This window comes from Dioscorea cayenensis, chromosome 5, assembly GCF_009730915.1.
Source record: "Dioscorea cayenensis subsp. rotundata cultivar TDr96_F1 chromosome 5, TDr96_F1_v2_PseudoChromosome.rev07_lg8_w22 25.fasta, whole genome shotgun sequence".
In the NCBI taxonomy this organism is placed as follows: domain Eukaryota; kingdom Viridiplantae; phylum Streptophyta; class Magnoliopsida; order Dioscoreales; family Dioscoreaceae; genus Dioscorea; species Dioscorea cayenensis.
In genome coordinates, this window is record NC_052475.1 from 4174353 (window position 1) to 4194185 (window position 19833).

General features: G+C 35.7%; 3 protein-coding genes across 4 annotated transcripts; 2 read left to right on the top strand and 1 right to left on the bottom strand.

Moving 5' to 3' along the window:
• Positions 1 to 7407: 7407 nt before the first annotated feature.
• LOC120259889 (probable carboxylesterase 12) lies at positions 7408 to 8666 on the bottom strand. The gene is made up of 2 exons (XM_039267349.1): positions 8460 to 8666; positions 7408 to 8077 (listed from the first exon to the last, which is right to left on the bottom strand). Exons 1-2 carry the CDS (start codon positions 8664 to 8666, stop codon positions 7547 to 7549), a joined length of 738 nt encoding a protein of 245 aa, XP_039123283.1. The 3' UTR covers positions 7408 to 7546.
• Positions 8443 to 12565, top strand: LOC120260532 (protein FAR1-RELATED SEQUENCE 5-like). 2 transcript variants are annotated; one of them, XM_039268021.1, is made up of 4 exons: positions 8443 to 8742; positions 8862 to 10968; positions 11369 to 11486; positions 12075 to 12565. In XM_039268021.1, the coding sequence occupies exons 2-3, from the start codon at positions 8939 to 8941 to the stop codon at positions 11370 to 11372; spliced, it is 2034 nt and encodes a 677-aa protein (XP_039123955.1). In that variant the 5' UTR covers positions 8443 to 8742; positions 8862 to 8938; the 3' UTR covers positions 11373 to 11486; positions 12075 to 12565. The 2 variants fall into 2 exon arrangements, with proteins under 2 accessions (XP_039123955.1, XP_039123954.1); XM_039268020.1 differs by having other exon boundaries at positions 8881 to 10968.
• Positions 12566 to 13246: 681 nt separating this feature from the next.
• LOC120260533 (U3 snoRNP-associated protein-like YAOH) lies at positions 13247 to 18796 on the top strand. Its single transcript, XM_039268022.1, has 7 exons — positions 13247 to 13777; positions 14837 to 15179; positions 15436 to 15669; positions 16987 to 17209; positions 17406 to 17578; positions 18273 to 18338; positions 18495 to 18796. Exons 1-7 carry the CDS (start codon positions 13392 to 13394, stop codon positions 18621 to 18623), a joined length of 1554 nt encoding a protein of 517 aa, XP_039123956.1. The 5' UTR covers positions 13247 to 13391; the 3' UTR covers positions 18624 to 18796.
• The last annotated feature ends 1037 nt before the right edge of the window (positions 18797 to 19833 follow it).

The following is a 19833-nucleotide window of genomic DNA, read 5'->3' on the forward strand; positions in this document are numbered from 1 at the left end:
AGACGGGTGTTCTTGTTGTGCCCATTTTAGACATTTAAGAGGTAGCAGAGAAGTAAACATAGGCCAACACAATTATGGAAGTGAAACCTATATAAACACGATAATTCAATAGTTAGAGTGCTGAAATTGATGACAGACAACAACCAGAAAAGTATCAAAATTCAGAAGTAGTAAATGTATTTGTTCAGATGTGTAAGAACAGGACGATAAAAGAAAATGTAAAAACTAAACAGGTAGCACAGTTAAAAAATGATGCAAGATAGCTTAGGCAGTCAAAATATGGTTTTTGAGTAATCACACCTAAACAATATAATATTAAACTAAGGAAACTAAGAGTAATTCTTTGCTTAATTTCCTAAGAAGAATCATCTATGTTTTTAAAAAGATTTGAGAACTTGTTTGAGCAAAGTTTGACTCGAAATTGATAAACTTAACTTACAATGAAATTCAAAATAAAATTACCAAATTTGACACACTTATGCAGAGGCCAAAAACATGATAGAATAGCATGTGACAAGGGAAAGCCATCACCTGCAAAATGCCCATTTCATTCCAGCTATTGACAATGCCATCCATGTAGGAGTAACTAACAAAGAAACAAACAATGCCGTCTGGAATAGCAGCAACCATTTCCAGCAAGAGCTATCCATAATTCCTCACAACACCAGGATCACTCCTCATATCAAACTTTGTACTTATAGGCAGTTGATCACTGACCCATGACAAGCAATTATAGACAAGAGAACTCATAAGTGCTTGTGCAATATGAATGTGAAGCATTCTTTCCTTATGTTAAGCATTACCTTTCTCGGGTTTTTACACTAATATGTGTGTTTTTATGTTACTTTTATGCAGGTAGGGTTATGAGGCCGATTATGAAGGAAAGAACCCAATGTGGATCATAATGCACCGATTTTGGAGAAAATCTTGCTAAGGTTCAAACGCGAAGACATAGGTCGGGTGTGAGATCCTAGAGTGTGTGTCAACCTCCTCGTATTTGAATTAGCACAACCATTTGGAGGGGCACAAGGGTAGTCATACTCAAGCATTCCGACTTATGCATATAGAACAAGATCTCCACCAACTTTTCCATCATTGAAGAAGCAAAGCGATCCACGACGTGAACGTGTGCCCGTTTGTGTTACCTCAATGAAAGTATGGATTCGGGAAGTATTTCAGGTCAGACACTGTGGCAAAGTACTGTAGCAGCACTATTTACAGCCGGCCGAGAAAACTGCAGAACAGAGAATCCACACGGGCGTGTGGAAATTCCACATGCCCGTGTGAAAAATCTACAGGGGCGTGTGGATCCCTGATTCCATCCCTATTTAAAGCTGATTTAGCCCTGATTTCAGTATTCTTTTCTCCATCTTTTCCCCAACTTAAGAGAGGGTTTCGGCTAAGGTTTTGAGAGGTATTGGCTAGGGTTTTGGAGAGGTTCTATGGCTCCGACATCGTCATCTCTTTGGAAGAAGGTTGGTAGGGGAGCTTCCGTCGAGGCGTATCCTATACCGGAGAAGGGGATCTTTGGACGACGAGTAAAGGACTTTCCACAAGACCATCGACACGACTATCGACCAGGTTTTCTATGAATTCTTTGCTTTTACATTCTATTTCTTTGATTGTACTTAGCTCCATGGAGAGCTTAACCCCTAGTGGGTACTTGGGTATTTGTGAACCCTAGGATGTATTCATTTCTTTGAATCTCTTTATTATGCTTTCAATTAATTGATGTTTATTATGAGTTCCAACCTTGAATGCTTGATTGTGTGAATACTTCCCTAGAGTGACACTAGGGTTGAGAGTTCTTGTTGGTAACCTTGTGAATGAGTGACACACCACGAGTGTTAGACAAAGCTAGGTTGGAGAGGGTTGAGAGGGTGAGTCGAGAGGTACAGGAGCGTCCCCTTTCCCCTCCGATGTGTTAGATTCTACCTCCGTTCCTCGAGTTCTTTGCGGCCACAATAGAGTGAATGGTCTAAGGGATGACCTTCCACTGGGGCTTAGTTGCGGGTGCAACGGAGTGAAGCGCAGAAGTAATCTTAGTATCTAGGGCTTAATTGTGGTTAGGGACCTTCCACCTGGACCAAAAGGTTAGGTCTACAATTAGGAAGAGATTTATCACTTGGAATCCCTAGAACTTATTGCAATTCTATGCGAGTGCGAGGTTGAGAGGTTATTCAATCTCTCCTCCGGGACATGTATAGAGTTAGGCATAGTTGACCTTAGATTTGGGACTATGTAATTAAGGATTTCCACGACTCATTTGCATTGATTAGGAAGCATAATAGAGGGTTCTTGTACTTGAAATGATTATCCTAGGCGGAGCAATATCCGGGTACCCCATCTTTATCGATTGCCTTACATTCTCCTTTACTTGTGCTCTCTTACTTGTTGTTTTTACTTTTGAGAATTGAATCATTGTCACACATATCACTATTCATCTTTCACATAGCTAAGAAGCGAATTAAGTGTTTTTATTCCCTACTCCCTGTGGATACGATACCCGCTCATCCGAGATTATTACTTCGACAAACCCGTACACTTGCGGGATATACGCAAGGGGACCTTGTCAAGAACATCATGAACAGAATAAGAAGCTGATGAAATATAATATAATTTCCACATAAAATTTAGCAGTTGAGCAAAACTGGGCAACTAGAGCATGACCATGATGATTGCAATGCTAACACAAATTAAAAATAGGTGGAAGTGCAATATAGCACAAAAATGATAATATGAAGATAGCTGATAACTCTTCTCAGAAAATTGCATGAAGTACCTCCTATATATAGTGATAAATCATAGTGTGGGAAAGGAAATTTATCTTTCTTGTAGGTGATACCTTCCACTAGTCAGAACCATTGGGCAAATAATGATGAATATAAGAATGCATGGCAGGGATGATTATACATACATCTCAATTTCAAGATCAGAAAAACAAAGAAGAAAATAAAAACTAAAAGAGAAAAACTAAACTGCGCTCTCCCATCGGCACAAGAACATAAATGATTGAGCACACCAAACACAAGCTTTGTTGTTCTCTTCTCCGGCCAGCGAATGCTTGGCTTTCAACCTAGATGTGTGGCTCCGGATGAGTTTCAGAAGTCGCTGGAGTTGGTTGGCGAGATCAAAGCCAGAGGAGGAATGAGATCTGGATGCGATCAACATCAACAGTGGCGGCGGCTACAGGGCAAAGGGAGGCCAAGATTTGGGCAGTCGTCGGCGAGGGAATGAAGGAGGAGAGGAGGGAGAGCACCGGTGGAGAGCCAATTTTTTGGGAATTGGAGAAGGAAAAGGGGGACTAGATCTTTGCTTTTTCAAATGGAGGAGGAAAAAGGGGACTGGATCTTTGCTTTTTCAAAACTGTACATCATCAGCATTAGCCGCTAACTGCTGATGCGGGGACATCCCTAGAAATGAATTCTAGGGACGTCCCCAGGAGATGAATTCCCATATATATATATAATTGAATGATGGATACTGAGAGAGGAAGATGGATGAGCTCAAGAAAAAAGGAGACAAGAATTGTAGAAAGGAAGGTGAACCTATATAGGAGAAAAAAAATAAATAAAAGATAAATTGTCCGAAGCAGTAGAATAATACTAAATGGTCTTATAGAATGTAATATGACGTGAGACCCATAATTATTAGGTTTGTGGATCATGATAATGGTAACCATTATGTTTTGCATTGTACCCAAGTAAAACACTATGAACAAGATGTTTAAAAGATTTTCTAGAAGACAAAAGAAATAAAGAATAAACTCTAAAAAATAGTAACGTCATGAAGAGTATGTTCTTCAACCCAAAAGGAAATAGGGCATTAAGGCGATAAAAGGAAATGCACTTGGAAAAGGGCAATAAGGAGATAGAAGAGTGCACCAGTGGTTTTCTTCAATAAGATGATGATGTTGAGGTTCAATGACCTCTTTTATTAAGGTTTGTAAGGATAGTTTTGGTGCTGTATGCTCCTTTAAAAGGCAAATATGACATGAAAGTTAAGGGAAAAATCCCCACGAAGACCATCACAATGAAAATTCTAATATGTCAAGATGGATTCGAATTTTAATTCACACAAAATGAGAGAATATAATGAGAGTAGAGAAACTTCACATATGCACACTTTTTAGTAACACATGTCTTGTATATCCAAATTTTGCTTAAAAAAAATTATAATAAAAAAATTCGTCGGTGAAAAAAAAACTATGCATAAAAGGTAAGGGAGCATGTTCTCAAATGTCAAAATAAATCAAAGTAGAAGCACTAACATGGAAAGGCTTAGCTACTTATTTAGCAAGTTGACAAGAGTACAAGTAGTTGACTAGGAGAAATAATTTTTACTAAAAATGCCATACTGCATTGTAAATGAACAAAAAAATAAATAAATAAATAAATAAATAATAAAAAGACATAAGAAGCATAAGATTTAATTTGATAATATGAACAATAAATAATTTTATATTAAAATAAAGGGTTTTTTACTTATATATCCCTGTAAAATCATGAATTTGCTTAAATATCCTCATAAAAATGATATTTGCTTGTATACCCCTACAAATCAATAATATTTGCTTATATGCCCCTATGGTTAAGTTGACTCTTAATGGTGTTAAATCAATGGATGGAATAAGGTTAAATTACCAAAATGGGTTTGCTTATATACCCCTCTAAATTTTTATTTCTTATTTTGTAAACATTACTCATTTCATTCAACAAATGACCATTATGGGTTTGTTAATATACCCATCAAATTTTTTTATTATATTTTATAGACTTTAAATTATTTAAATTATAGATAACCAATGTAATTTTTTTATATACGCTTTAATTATTTTTAAAAATTATTGAAAATCATGAATTTTTGAATAAATTCATATTTTTAAGGTTTTTACAAACATCTCTAAAAAGTTTTACATTATCACATGCTCTTTACAAACACAACCTAAAAATAGGTAAAAATTACGACATGTAACAATATATAACAAATAATTTCATACACGTACTCAAAATATAATCACATATGAAATTTATAAGAAAGAAGTCCAATAATTGTTTTTGAACATCCATCCAATATCAAGGTTTTTACCATCAAGTTCTCTAAAGGACATCAATTTTTTTGAACAAACAATTCATTACCTGGAAACATCAAATCTCCTGAGAAAAAATCCAGTAATCCGATAGTGTGGTGGAGGATCCAATTAGTACAGTAGTCATTGGTGGAGGTAACGGCACATGTGCAGATGCCACGGCATTAGGCATAGGTGGCATTGAGATGGTTCAGTATGGTTAGGTTGAAATCTCCAGGGATGGCGTAGAGGTTTCTGACGCCGATTTGAAAGAGCCGGCGAATGAGGGTGGCGTGCCTTGAAGGGATTAGTAACAAGGGAACCTCAAAATATTGCGACTGAGTTGTTGAGAAGTTTGGGAATTTTTCTCAGATGGCTTAGGTTGGATGATGTTAAGTGTAATTAGGTAATTTTGTTAAGTTGGGTTAAGTGGGAACAATGGTTAATTTCATAAACCCTAACGGTGGCTAACGGTAACTAACGGCAGGGATATATATGTAAAAAAGTTAGTTTTATGGGGGTATGCAAGTAAATAGTATTTTTATGGGAGTATTTAAGCAATTTCATGGTTTTGCAGGGGTATGCAAGCAATTTTCCCTAAAATAAACTAGTTACAAGTAGACATGTCCAAGGGCCGGGCTACCCGCCCAAGCCCGAAAGCCCATCAGAAATTTGGGCGGGTTTGGACAAATATATAAGACCCGATGTCCGGGCCTTGGACAAAAAAAGAAGGCCGCTTAAAAAATGGGCCGGGTTTGGGTTTTGTTGTTAAAAGCCCGACCTGGCCAGGCCCGGCCCGTATTATAAAATATATTTATTAATTAGGTTGGTATATACTTATACAATATATATATATATATATATATATATTTGATTGCCATTAATTATAATGATTTGAATTTTAGTTGTTTTAATTAAATAAATATTTATATTTGGTATTTTAGCTTTTAAGTATTTTGTAGAATAATATTTGGTCATATCCACATATTAATAATATTGTTAAAATTTTTTTATAATTTATATATTATTTAATAAAAACTATTTTGGGCTGGCTTGGGCGGGCCTTGGGTAGAGGTAATTAAATTTGGGCGGGCTTGGACAAGGATTAAGGCCCAAATTTTCGGGACGGGCCGGGCTTGGGCAAGGTTGAATTTTAGTAATTTTGATTCAAGCCCGGCCCGAACCCGGCCCGACCCGGCCCATGGACAGGTCTAGTTACAAGTAAGGGAAAATTATTTTTAGCCTTTTGAAAGTTTTAAAACTTCTCAAACAACCCCTCTGACACTTGAATTTCCCAGACCTTTTTTTAGTACACTTCCTTTTCTGTAACTTCAACTCACTACGTCAGTTTATTCTATCTTACAACATGTACTTTCTGCTTAATAATTATAGTTCTTATTTAACATTGCGTGTTTACGTGTGTGTAACCCACAAAAGTTCACATAATATGTTACATTTTCATTTAATATTTTATTTTTTTTTCTATTTAATATATGACCTTCTCATTTAATATTATGTGTTTCCATAGCTAAGGGTCATTCTTATCAACGTCAACTACTTTTATGTTAGAGTTACTGATACAATTGCTTTTATGTCAAAGTTACTAAAAAGGTATGCAAAAAAAAAAAGGTTATTTTGGAAATATCCAAATTTGGGAGGGCCAACTGTATATAAAGGAAACTTCCACGGGGTTTTTGGCAATTTTCAGTACAAGTAATTAAGAGGATCCTTAGAATTGCCAATGGTCTTTTGGTTTATTGGCATTAGGTCTCTTATATAGGGTGTTTGTGTCCTATTAATGGGATGGATTTGAATACCAGGTTTTCTCTTATTTATTGTTACCAATTCAATTGAAAAAAATGTTATATAGTTTTACAAACTAATTACTACATTAATTATATGTTAATATAAGAGGATAAGTAATCTAGGAACGACCACAATAGCCGTTGAATGGTAATTCAATGGCTACGATTATCATGAACAGTTCAAAATGTGTGAACAGTAAAATGTGTACAATTCCTATATAAAACAAATAGATGTTAGATGATGATCCAACGGTTGTGATTATAACAGTAATCTAGGGACGTACCTAGATTATCGTTTCTTCAATATTATATATTAGGTAGAATACCCTAATTGATCCCTATATTATCTTAAATGTGACCCTTTGATCCCTCTTATTTTATTTGTCCTTGCAAAGTCCCTATATTATTTGAATGAGTAAAATCAAATCCCTTGAGTAATGGAAGTTCAATTTTCCGTCCATTGAGAGGCTAACATGGCATTTAAAAATATATTATATTATTAAAAACATATTAGACATCGCCAACTCAGTCCAGCAAACGGCGGCTCACCATCAGCTAAGGGATTAAAACAAGGATGATCAAGCCCCATCTCCAGGGAGGCTGTCATTTTCCAAAGCCACTCAACTCACCTTGCCAACTCATCCCTAGTCTCATTCCCCACAAAAGTTGACCCTCAAAAGTAAGGGTGGATAAGCATTGCTCCTCGGAGCTTCGGGGAACCATGAGGACCTCCACAAAGCTTCTCTCTGGTAGCTCTTAAAGCTAGCTGGTGAACTATATTAGCTCCGGCACTGTCTCCGGTGAGGAAAAAACGAGTGAAGTCAGCATAGGTGGTGAGCCATTCTTCTTGAGGGGAGGAAGTGAGCCATTGGAGAGTTTGCCAGGAGTTAGAGTAGGCAGTAGGGAGAAGGTGTTCAGGAGCACGGCGGTAGTCGACGGAGAGGATGAGGACGGTGGTGGCGGAGGAGAGGGAGGTGGTGGATTCAATGCAGAAGCCGCCGCCGTGGAAGTAGAGAATGATGGGGAGAGAGTGAAGTTGAGGATGAGGAGGGAGGAAGAGAGGGGAAAAGAAGAAGTTCTTTGGAGAGGACGCCGGTGGAAGGGTCGAGGTCGGGGGAGACGGTGGTGGTGCGGGAGAAACGCTCAACTCGGCTGCTCTTGTATATTCGGAAACGTGGGTAGAAGTCGATGAGGATCTCGGAATCTATTTGGTTTGAGATTTCTTAAGTGGTGGTGGTGATGCTAGAAAGGTTGAGGTCTCCATCCAAATTTTTTTTTATCTTGCCTTAAAAACTTTTTTTTTTTGAAAAAATATATTATATTATATTTTATAATATAATATATTTTTATATGCATGTCAACTCTCAAATATACGCTGTCACGTCAGGGACTTGATTTTAACTATTTGAATAATAAAAGGATATAGTAAGGACAAATAAAACGAGAGGGACTAAAGAGATACATTTCAAATAATACAGAGATCAATTAGGGTATTCTACCTGTATATTACTTTTATTTTATGTGATTTTTTTTTATAAAATTCTTTTGGGAATTATTATTATGGGGTTTCTTCTTTTGTTAAATACTAGATTGCTTATATACCTGCGGGACTTCAACAGTTTCGAGTGCCCATCAATCTGAGCCATCCAAATAAGGACGACATAAATTGAACGGTCAAGATTAACGAATTCCTGAGCCAAGGGTTGCCGGTTCTCGTTAGTTAATCGATGGCGGCGGCTCAAGTGATGAGCTAATCCCAGCGCTCTCGCGGACGGGTTAGGGTTTGAAACCATCGGAAAGTGGAATTTTTGACAATTAGATTGGAATTTTTCTCTGTTTGGATCTAAATTTGTACAGAAGGAAGAACCTGTGAGTTTTCATCTGTTTCCTCTTTTGTTCTTTTCTTAAAATTGTCGTAATTTTCTATTATTTGCTTGCTAGATTTGGATTTTAGAGGTTTGTGGATCAATTCTTTGATTTTTGTATAGATTTTTGTGGTTTTTCTAGGTAAAGGAGTAGTTTTGATCATAAAAAGGTTGAATCTTTGTCAATTTGAAGCTTGATTATGGATAGCATGACAACCCTAGGACCAACTTTAGGTTTTGAAATTCCACATGAGAGTGATGTGGATCCCTTGATGCCTATTCATTCGCAAGAATCGCATTTGGAAACGGAGTCACTGTTGGTGTCTGCCCCTCCTGAATCTTTAGTAGAAGAGCAAGAGAAGGGAATGGGAGTGGCAATGGATTCAGATACTCAGATTGCCTCTGTTAGCACTGGTGATCATCAGGAGCCAGTTCTTGGCATGGAATTTGATTCCCCTGAGGAGTCCCGAGCATTCTATTCGGCTTATGCTGCGAGAATTGGCTTTGGGGTGCGCAACAGCAAGTCCTTCACTTCCCGGGTGGATGACACTGTTATTATGCGGCGATTTGTGTGCTCACGCCAGGGTCGACCTTCTAAAAAGGACCCCTTTGATCTCAGCAAGAAGCGTCGTAACCGGGTATCATCTCGTGAGGGGTGCAAGGCTATGCTTCAGGTCAACCGCCGTGAGAATGGCAAATGGGCTGTGTCAAGATGTGTTCTTGAGCATTGCCACCCACTTGGAATAGCACCTAAAGCATCACCATCCTTACAGAAGAAGCTTGCTAAGAAGCCTTGGGAACTCATTATGAACAGTGCTAATGTTGAATCACAGCAGAATGGATTAGGTGCTGGTGGAGGTGTTGCGCAGAGCTTGTTGGAATATTTCAAGAAGATGCAGGCTGACAATCCTGCCTTTTTTTATTCTGTTCAAGTCGATAGGAACAACTGTGTGGCTAATCTTTTCTGGGCTGATGCCAGGGCAAGGATGGCTTACAGCTACTTTGGCGATGCTGTTGTTTTTGATATGACTTGCAAGAGGAATAAGCGTGTTGTGCCATTGGCTGCCTTCACTGGTGTAAACCATCATAGACAGCTTATTGTTTTTGGGTGTGCCTTTATGACGGATGAGAGTGAAGCTTCATTCACTTGGTTATTTGAAACATGGCTTGCATTGATGAGTGGGCGCCGTCCAGTGTCATTTGTAACTGCAAACAATGAGGCCATGGCAGCTGCATCTTTCAAGGTGTTCCCTACTGTACGCCATCGATTTTGCAAGCGTGACATCTTTCACAAATGCAAGGAGAAGCTAGCAACTGTTTATTCTGCAAATCCTTCATTTAAAGGTGAGTTCAAGAAATGTGTTAATGAGTCTGAAAGTATTGAGGAGTTCGAATCAGGTTGGAAGTTGTTGGTAGGAAAACATAACCTGGACTTGAACGGGTGGTTGCGAGCATTATATGCTATTCGTGAAAAATGGGTTCCAGTTTACTTTAGAAACATATTCTTTGCTGAAATTTCTGCACCTCCAAAGATTGAAACCATGCACAAATTCTTCCTAAGGCATTCTATCACAACGACCACATTGCGAGATCTTGTTACTCAGTTTGATAAGGCCATGGCAGGACAGTATGAAGGGGAAGTTCAAGCAGATATTGCTGGCAGTCACACTAGACCTGTTTTGAAAACTCCGTCACCATTGGAGAAGCAGGCATCTGACATCTACACTAGAGCAATATTTGATTTATTTCAGGAGGAACTTGTTGAATCTTCTGGTTTTCTAATGGATAAAATTGAGGATGGTGTAATCAGCAAGTTCCGTGTTGCAAGAATTCAGGATTCTAGCAGAATATACTTGGTCACCTATAATTCTTCTGATAAGAAAATCTTTTGTAGCTGCTGCATGTTTGAGTATTCCGGTATTCTATGTCAGCATATCTTTAGAGTTTCATTAGCAGTTGGTCTTGTGACCCTTCCCGAAGAATATATTTTGAGACGGTGGACCAAGAATGCAAAAAGTAACATTTTGTCCTACGAACATTGCGCTATGGTTCAAAGTAATTGCAGAAAAGCTTTGTCATGGCGTTGCAACGATCTTTGTCGTGATGCTATTAGGTTTGCTGAGGAGGGAGCTACATCTGCAGCAATATATAAAGTTGCAAAAGGAGCACTCCAAAAAGCCTTTTCAGAAGTTTTTGCTGCAAAAAAAGGTCCATTCTTCAATGGAGCAAGGTAAGCTATTACTGAGTCAACCTTTGCCCATTGCTGAAACTAATTTCACTCTAGCTTAACTGGTCTATGCATGTTGTACTTTGATGTTTGATTCCCTCAGCATTACTAAGCTTGTTCTCACATCGCTAAGTCTTGCTGAAATTCATCATGTTCTTGCTGAACATCACACATATGGAATTCTCTCAAAGCTTAGCCTGTAAATGTTAACCATTGAATTCAAACTGCCTTAGTTTGCCTTAAGACATTTTGTTAGTTACCTTCAGCATTAATAACAACAAAAGTGAAGAAGACACAGGAAGTGCCTCGACTTGATAGCGGGTCAATTTTTGTCTTTTGTTACTCACATTCATATGATGTAAAGGTATTAATTGCTTCATTCTTTTTGGACAAATATTTTCAGATAGTTGGGAATTTCCATCTGCAAGGTGTGTATTATCCCTTGAAGATTTTTTTAACTTCAAATGGAGATCTATTCACCCTCAGTGTGCAATTTGAAATCCAAATTCCACATGGAAAAGGTATGATGACAGCATGATGCCTTCTGGGACAATATTTTTTCTTCAAACACCTTTTGTTTTAAGACCTTTATGTGCTGTATGTTTCATGATGCCTTTCTTGTTTCACTCTACCTCATTAATTAATTTCTTTGCTTTAAGTTTCTATTCAGAAATATTTTCAATGCTCCCAAAGTAAGAATTTTGAGCATGTGATAATCTTAATTGATGAATATTTGCAATTTCACATTTTTCCCCCTGTATGATTGTGTTGAACTATCTTTTTCACAGGACAACACTATGATAGCCAAACCTAAGCTCACATAAATTACACTAAAATCTTATTTTTTTTCTTTGAATCATTCATGGTTTCTCGTAGCACTGATTTATTTGTTGACAAGTTGTGTGTTTACTCTGAAACGGAAAGAACAGCATATGCCATCTAATGAACTTCAACTGTGAATGGTATTCGGTTTGTAACATGCATTTTCTTTATGGTTTAGCAGTTTGATTGCTTCTTGATGTTAAAAAATTGACTGTATTGAGTGCTCATGGGTAATTATCAATTGACCAAGCTCATCTATACTGAATCTCTCTAATCTTCCGTTTCAGGTCCATTGTGTGAATTTTGTTCTGTGGAACCTTCATCGGTTTTGATTGTAGTCGTGGAAGCTCCATCCCTGAGTTTTGAGCCTTTGTGGATGCGGTATCTGCCGTATCAATGTAACAGAAACCAAACCATCATAGTTCCGAAAAGACCTTGCCGATGACAAATAAATAAGATCGAGGCGGGTGCTGAAGAAAATTACTGGTGATTCCTAAGCTCACCTGGAAGCTATACTGGAAAAGGAAAATAGAGCCTGTGAGTTCAGCATATTGTTTGCAGATTGATATCATGTTTTATATGTGCAGGTACATAAAGCATGTCTGAGACTGTAAACTGGCATTCTTTGCAACAAATGAATTAATAGTTGACATTAATAAGTGAAAGATTCCAGGATTGAAAATTTGTAGAATAATTTCGTTTTGGTTATTTCACATATGCATGTAATGACTTAAAAATGTATATTCTCTCAAATATTTGAGTTATGGTATAGAAAAAGTAATTAGGAGATATATATTAAATATATATATATATATATATTTAAAAAAGTATATATATGTTTTTAAAATCAATATGTATATATATATATTTATATATGTTTCTTTATCAAAATTTATGCACAAGTTTTTCATAACTTTTTATAGTTATGTATAGAATTTATTTAAAAGTAGATTTTAAATATGCATAAGATCTATATTTTAGGTATGTATACATATGCATGTATATTTAGCCAATCAATATCTACAAGATTTATAAAAATATAAATATATCAATTTACTTATTCAAAAGAAAACCTTAAGGAAAATAAGAAAAGAAAAAATTAACAAAAAAAAAATGTTAAATTTATGAGATCATGTGTTCAAATCTCACATTATACATGATGAATTATTATATAACTAAAATCGCTTGTCACCACATTATCAAAATAAATAAATAAATAAATTTAGGTCATTTAATTAAAATTTTTTTTAAAAAAATTTGGGTAAGGTATCCAACCCATATCACCACTTCGTCAAAATAAATAAATAAATAAATAAATACATAAAATTAGATCTTTTTAATTTGGGTCAGATATCCAACTCCTGCTGACTCATGAGATATACTAACTACACATACACACAATAATGAGACAAAATTATTATTTAATTTGATCCCAAAAATAAAAGTGTGAGCCATTAAATACGGACACATGGTCTCTCCCGCGCCGCCTCCAAAACCCTAAAAATCTCAGTTGGTATCTCCCGCGCGGCCACCAAAACCCTAAAAAAAAAATCTCAGTTGGTCTACTCTCCCACGCCGCTTCTTCTCCACAAGGGTTCTCAGCCATGAAGCACTACCGCTCTAAGGCCGCCAAGAGGAAACCCCGTGTGTTACTTGACAACGATGATGATCCCTTCTTCGAATCGGACCCCAAGCGGCGGCGCAGAGGTGAGGACGAGGAGATTGAGGGTGTATCAAGCGATGACGATCGGGAAGTAAGTGAGGAGGAGAAGGAAGAGGCCCCGGAGGAGACGGCTGATGAGGTGCGGTATAGGATCGCGAAGGAGTATTTGCAGAAGGTGCGGGCTCTGACGCAGAGGGATGAGGATGAGGGGAATGAAGAGGAGGGAAGAGAGGATAAGGATGGACGCAGAGATTCTTTGGTTGCTGAGAAGCTGCTCAAAGATCAGCTTCAGGACAGCGGCCGTATTCGGAGATTAATTGCTTCAAGGTAATTTGAAACAGTGATTTTTTTTTAAAAAAAAAACATCTAATATTGATTCTTATGTTTTTCTTCCAAATATGTGGTTCTGTTTTCCTCCCACAAAAAAAAAAAAAATGGTTTTTGTTTTTGGTTGGTTTTGATTACTCTGCAATCTTGTATTTGTTTCTTGTAGACACGTTGATTAATTTTTAGAGTGACATAATACTTTGACATGAAATTTTAAAAAATAATGATCATATCTTCCGCTATATATATAATTAATTGGTTAATTTTTAAACTTCTCATAAATGTAAGAAAACCTAAACATTTTGGGGATGTTGTCAATTATGAAAAATAGAATAAAATTTTTAAATAAGACAATTATTTCTGAAGATTTCATCATGATATTTGCTATCATCTAAAAATTTTAGAAAAATAAAATTTGAAATATAAAACTAATAAGATTTCAAAACTTTGCTGTTCCATTAATTTGTTAATTTATTAAAACAATTGCTAGTCTAATGATATCTCATTAAAATAATGAGTGGACAATTTAAGGATTGAAACTTGTTAATTTAGTACTCTATGATATTGCGCAAATATCATATAAAACTCGCCCTTGTTAAATAATAATAATAATAATAATTTGTTAATGATATATTTTGAAAATTGAGATTTTACATCAAATTCACATAATTAATATTTTATAATGTTTTTTATTAAAATAAAAGGAATGAATGACATCGGATTCATATGATGATCAATCAAGCTGCAAGCTGATGGTGAATCATGCAGATAATAATGTCAATGATGGAATATATGATTGGAATGTAATGCTATGCAATGAGGAATTGATCTGATTATGTATGGCAAGGACGAGATTTTGACTTGCTTGTTCTTGTATGTCTAATTTTATGGTTATTTTAGACCTATATCTTTTTCGTTGGAAAATAAATAAAGCATGGGCCTAACTCCTTAGCCTCATTAGATGGTCCTCTGATTTGAAATTGTTGTGTTTTTTATTGTTTTTTAGTTTATGGGTAGGGGATGATCTGATGTCTATCTAGAATGCGTTGAAAATTGTAGAGTGCAAAAGCCAGAAGATCCAGAACAGTTCCGGTATATAGTGAAGCATCGGCAATCTGTTACTGCTGTGGCTTTGACCGTGGATGAGGCAAGGGGGTTTTCCGCTTCTAAAGACGGAACCATCATGCAATGGGATGTGGAAAGTGGGAAAAGTGAGAAGTATACATGGCCAAGCGAAGAAGTACTTATCTCACATCATGCAAAACCTCATCAAAATCCATCTTTGAAACGAAGTAAGCAGGTGTTGGCATTGGCTGTCAGCACTGACGGGCGATACTTAGTGACTGGTGGATTTGACCGTCATGTCCATTTGTGGGACACTCGTGCGCGGGAGCATATTCAGGTTTGTCTTCTGTTCTTTCTTTTTGGTTAGAATGACTTATGTTCTGATATAAGATAGTGATTAAATATATGTTCTATTACTTTGGTGATTTGTGGCCATCTTTATATGTGTGCTATTATCAGTTGTGCCTAATTCTCTAATCTTCATTGTTTATCTTCATAGCTTTCTTCAAAATTTTGCAAATCTATGACCCAAACAACAATGTTTCATCATATTTATGTTGACATTGAAACACATTCCTTTCTTTTCATAACAGGCATTTCCTGGTCATTTAGCACCTGTCTCTTGTTTGGTGTTTCAACCTGGTACATCACAGCTTTTCTCTGGTTCATTTGACCGGACGATGAAACTTTGGGATGTGGAAGACAGGAGTCACATCAACAATTTATTTGGTCATCAAAGTGAAGTGCTTACAGTTGACTGTCTTGGAAAGCTGGATGATGAACGCCTTTTGACTGTGGGTCGAGATCGAACATTACGAATGTGGAAGGTATATCTCAATATTTATATATATATACACGTAAGTGTATAATTGCTGAGCTAATAAGCATAATTTGGTTGATCTATAGAGTGTTATTTTGTTTATTTCCTTCTTTGAAGGTCAAGATAATATTGTGTGGAATTCTCATAATTTTTAGTTTTTACAAAATTTCATAACATGCTTGTTGGTTTGAATTTCCCTTGATTTAAGGTTTATTTATATGTTTAATACCATTGATATGCTTGTTGGTTTGAATTTCACTTGATGTCATGAAATTTTCTTTAGGATTTTTAGCAAAATGAATTTGATTTTATCATTGATATTAGTTGCCTATTCATTTTTATTTTGTGTGCATATTGAAGACGGTACAAGATTTATCTTATATTTTCTTAGTTCATTTACAAAATGACCTTAATGCTAATGAAAGTTTTTTGAAGCTTGCTACGATTATTTTCTTTTGGTTACATTCTTAATTGGTTATTCATCTATTTCATCTCATGGATTCTCTTGTAAATGACCATTTCAACAAATGTATACACCTTTAGAATAGTTTGGATTCATTTTCCTTTACTTGTGGACTAGTTCTCTAATCCTCAATGATAAATACAATGTTGCATTTAATGTGGCTTATGTTTCATATGTTGGCACATGCAAATATGTTAGAACTTGATTGTTATTATTAGGAGTTTTAGCATATTTAATAATGATGATTGTATGGGTGTTATAAGACCATATCATCTTAAAGAATGGTGGACAGTAATTCCTATAAGTATTGGATGGATTCCTTAAAAAATGGTTGCTATAAGTTTTTACAAGATTTCATAAAATGTTTGTTGGTTTGAATCTTCCTTGATTTAAGGTTTAATATTTATATGATCAATAGATAGACAACTTTGCCCAAGTTTGCCTACTCACGTACCATGAGATACATGATTAACTGCCTGTGTAAAAGGTATAAGAATCATAGTTTCATAATCTAGTATAACGTTAATGAATGTGATGAAGGTAGCATACGGCCTGTAATCTACTTTACACTGACAATGTCATGGTGTAGTACTGATTTATTTAAATGAAGGGCCCTATTGGAAAAATATATCAAAAGTCCAAGTGGGTGTGATAGTATATAATTTTTTAAACTTGAGATGATCAAGTCAAAAAGTGTAGTTATTGCCAAAGCCTACCAATTAGAAAATGTACGATTTTAGTACCTTTTCTATGAACGAAATGTTAATTACTCTTTATTCTATACTCTTTGTTCTGTCTTGATGGTATTGGATACTACTCCCTTTAAGGACTCATGATTAACTTTTCTGCTTTGTCATGTAGGTTCATGATGAATCACAATTAGTCTTTCGAGGACCCGCAGCATCTTTAGAATGCTGTTGTTTTATTGATGGGAATGAATTTATCTCTGGCTCAGATGACGGAAGTATTGAACTTTGGAGTAGCAGACATAAGAAGCCCATTCACATAATAAAAAATGCTCATGCTCTTCCTTACCAGTCCAATAGAGATGAGAAGGAAGTGATCCTTGATGGTTGCATTAAAGGTCAGAATGTTATTGAGTTATATTTATTCATGGTGATAGTACTAATAAAACTCATAATCCATTATGTACAAATTCAAATGAAAAGTTACTTATTTTTAGGTTTTTCTTTTAAAATATGCACATGCATCTATTCTCTGATTTATCATTATTGCCTAGTTCTGGATTTTTCTTATGTGTAATAACATTTTAATTGCAGTAAATGGCATTCTTGAAGAAAAAAAATGTTCTCTGGCAGAGTCGTGGGTTAGTTCCATTGCTGTGTGCAAAGGAAGTGATCTTGCGGTGTCTGGAGCTGCAAATGGATTAATTCGTTTATGGGCTATTGAAAATGATAATAAAGGCCTTCGACCTTTATTTGATTGCCCCCTGGTATGATTTTTTGAAACATTGAAATAATATTGTAAAGTTCTTTTGGGTATTGAAATTTACCGAATCATGATTTTTATATTTGAGTATTTGACTCTAGGTCTTTTATTTTCCATAGAAGCATCATATTTTTCTTAAGACTAGTCAGTGTTATCATTGTGGTAAAAAATCCTGATTGTTAATTGCTGAATTCGGAGAAACTTTTGTTTAACAACAAGCTTGAAGAGTGCAACTTTTATTTGAGAAGGCTTCACAAATATAGACATGCTACAAAAGGAAACATTAGAATGCCTTGACATTTTTCTTCATTAAACTTAGTTGGAGAGGGAAAATTGCCAAATCCTATTTGAAACATGAGATCCAAGTTTTCACAAATTGAAACAATCCTTCTGATTATCTCTGCATGCGTGGTGTGATACAGTTTTGATTTAGCCCAACATGTTCTTCAATTGATCAATGAATTGTGTATATCAGGTTTTGGTGTGGTAGAAATTTAGAGTCAATGAAGTATATGTACTTAATTCAGATTTCTTCTGATTCAAATCCTGGTTGTATTTTGTTTTTGCTTTTTATTTCCAATTGTTTCATTTACATCTGTCCTCTTTTATTATGATTGGTGCAATATCCATTCCATTGTGGCACAAGTAAAACCATCAGGGTTCATATATATTTTTCTTCAATGGTTCATGAATGACAGGATGGATTCATAAATTCACTTGCATTTGCAAAATCAGGGCGCTTCTTTGTCGCAGGAGTTGGACAGGTCATTCCTATTTGTTTTTCCATCAGTAAATTTGTGTTGAAATTTGATTTTTGTGGCATTGTAACCAATCTCTGATCAAATTTGTTAGGGATGCTTGTGATGCTCATATACTGACATTCAAGCTGGATACTTATTTCTTTGATGCACTTGTTTCAGGAACCTCGACTTGGTAGATGGGGTCGTGTTCCGACAGCTAGAAATGGGGTTGTTATACATCCGATTAGACTAGCAGAAGAACAAGGCTTGCCGAAATCTTTTCGTTCCTCTCCTCGCACCTTGCAGTAATGTGGTGATTAAGAATTCAATTTTGTCTTGAGAGGTTTTGTGTATCATGAGGCCTTGTCCAGGTTCATCTTTTGAGTATCTTTTGTTTTTTTCTCTCAATTTTTGAGGGTCTGTTTAAAACTCTGTTGTATTTGTGATATTTATTCTTTGAAATCCTTATTTTCAAAGTTCCAGTGAAAGAACTAAAACTATCTAATTGTTAGATTCTTTTTGTTACTAATTACTATTGAAAAGGAGGTTTGGGTCAGTTCTCGTTTTCAATACTTATTCGTTCAAAAGAGCCTTCAATTGATACAGTTTGTTTTTTTTTGTTAAATTTGGATTTCAAAAAAATTATAGTAATATTTGGACTTGATTTTTGTTTGAGGCTTAGGTTTTTTTATTTTTATTTTTTTGCCACCAAACTAGGGCTGCTGCAAGCATCTCATTTGAAGAGCATAATAATATTTTTTTTCAACTTACTAGAAGGAAGACATGTCTCAAATAAAAGAATAAGAATTTTTTTAAAATTTTGCTCACCGTTCCAAAAGTATCACCGTATGTAAAAATGTTGGTGGGAGAACTGCTGGCCACTGCAACTATATTTTTAATTTTTATATTTTTTTAATATTTTTAAGAATCCTAATTTAAGGATAAATATCTAATTTTTCATATGACTATTTAATTTTATAATTAGTTTTATTCAATGAAATTTTATAATTTTTTGAAGAACTGAATTTTCTGAAGACAATGATTAATTCTTTTAACAAATGCATTCTCAAATTTAGGACTTTTTAAAAGAAATTATGTCTTTTTATAAATACGTGATTTTATTATTAATAAAAAGATTTAATAGTACTAATAATAATATAAAAATAAGGGTGGAAAGGTAGAGTGGGGCCATTTGAGCTTGGAAATGTGGGGCCCAAGATGGGAGTATAAGATCCCATGAAATCCAAGGAGTGGGATGTGATGGTCCCCGTTTTTGGAGTGGGAGAGCAAGCCATGGCATGTGTGCCGGTCCTCCCAAAGTAAATAGAAAGCCAAACACAAAATAATAATAGACACAAGTGAAATCATCAAGCACTCCATCGTAATTTTTCAAAACTTCCCAAAACCCACTCCTACTCAGACATCCCCTGAGCTCACAATTGCTTCCATACTTCCTTTTTACTCCCCACCGCTCACTTCAAATGCGGCTCCACGTTACAAATCCCATTTTACCGAAATC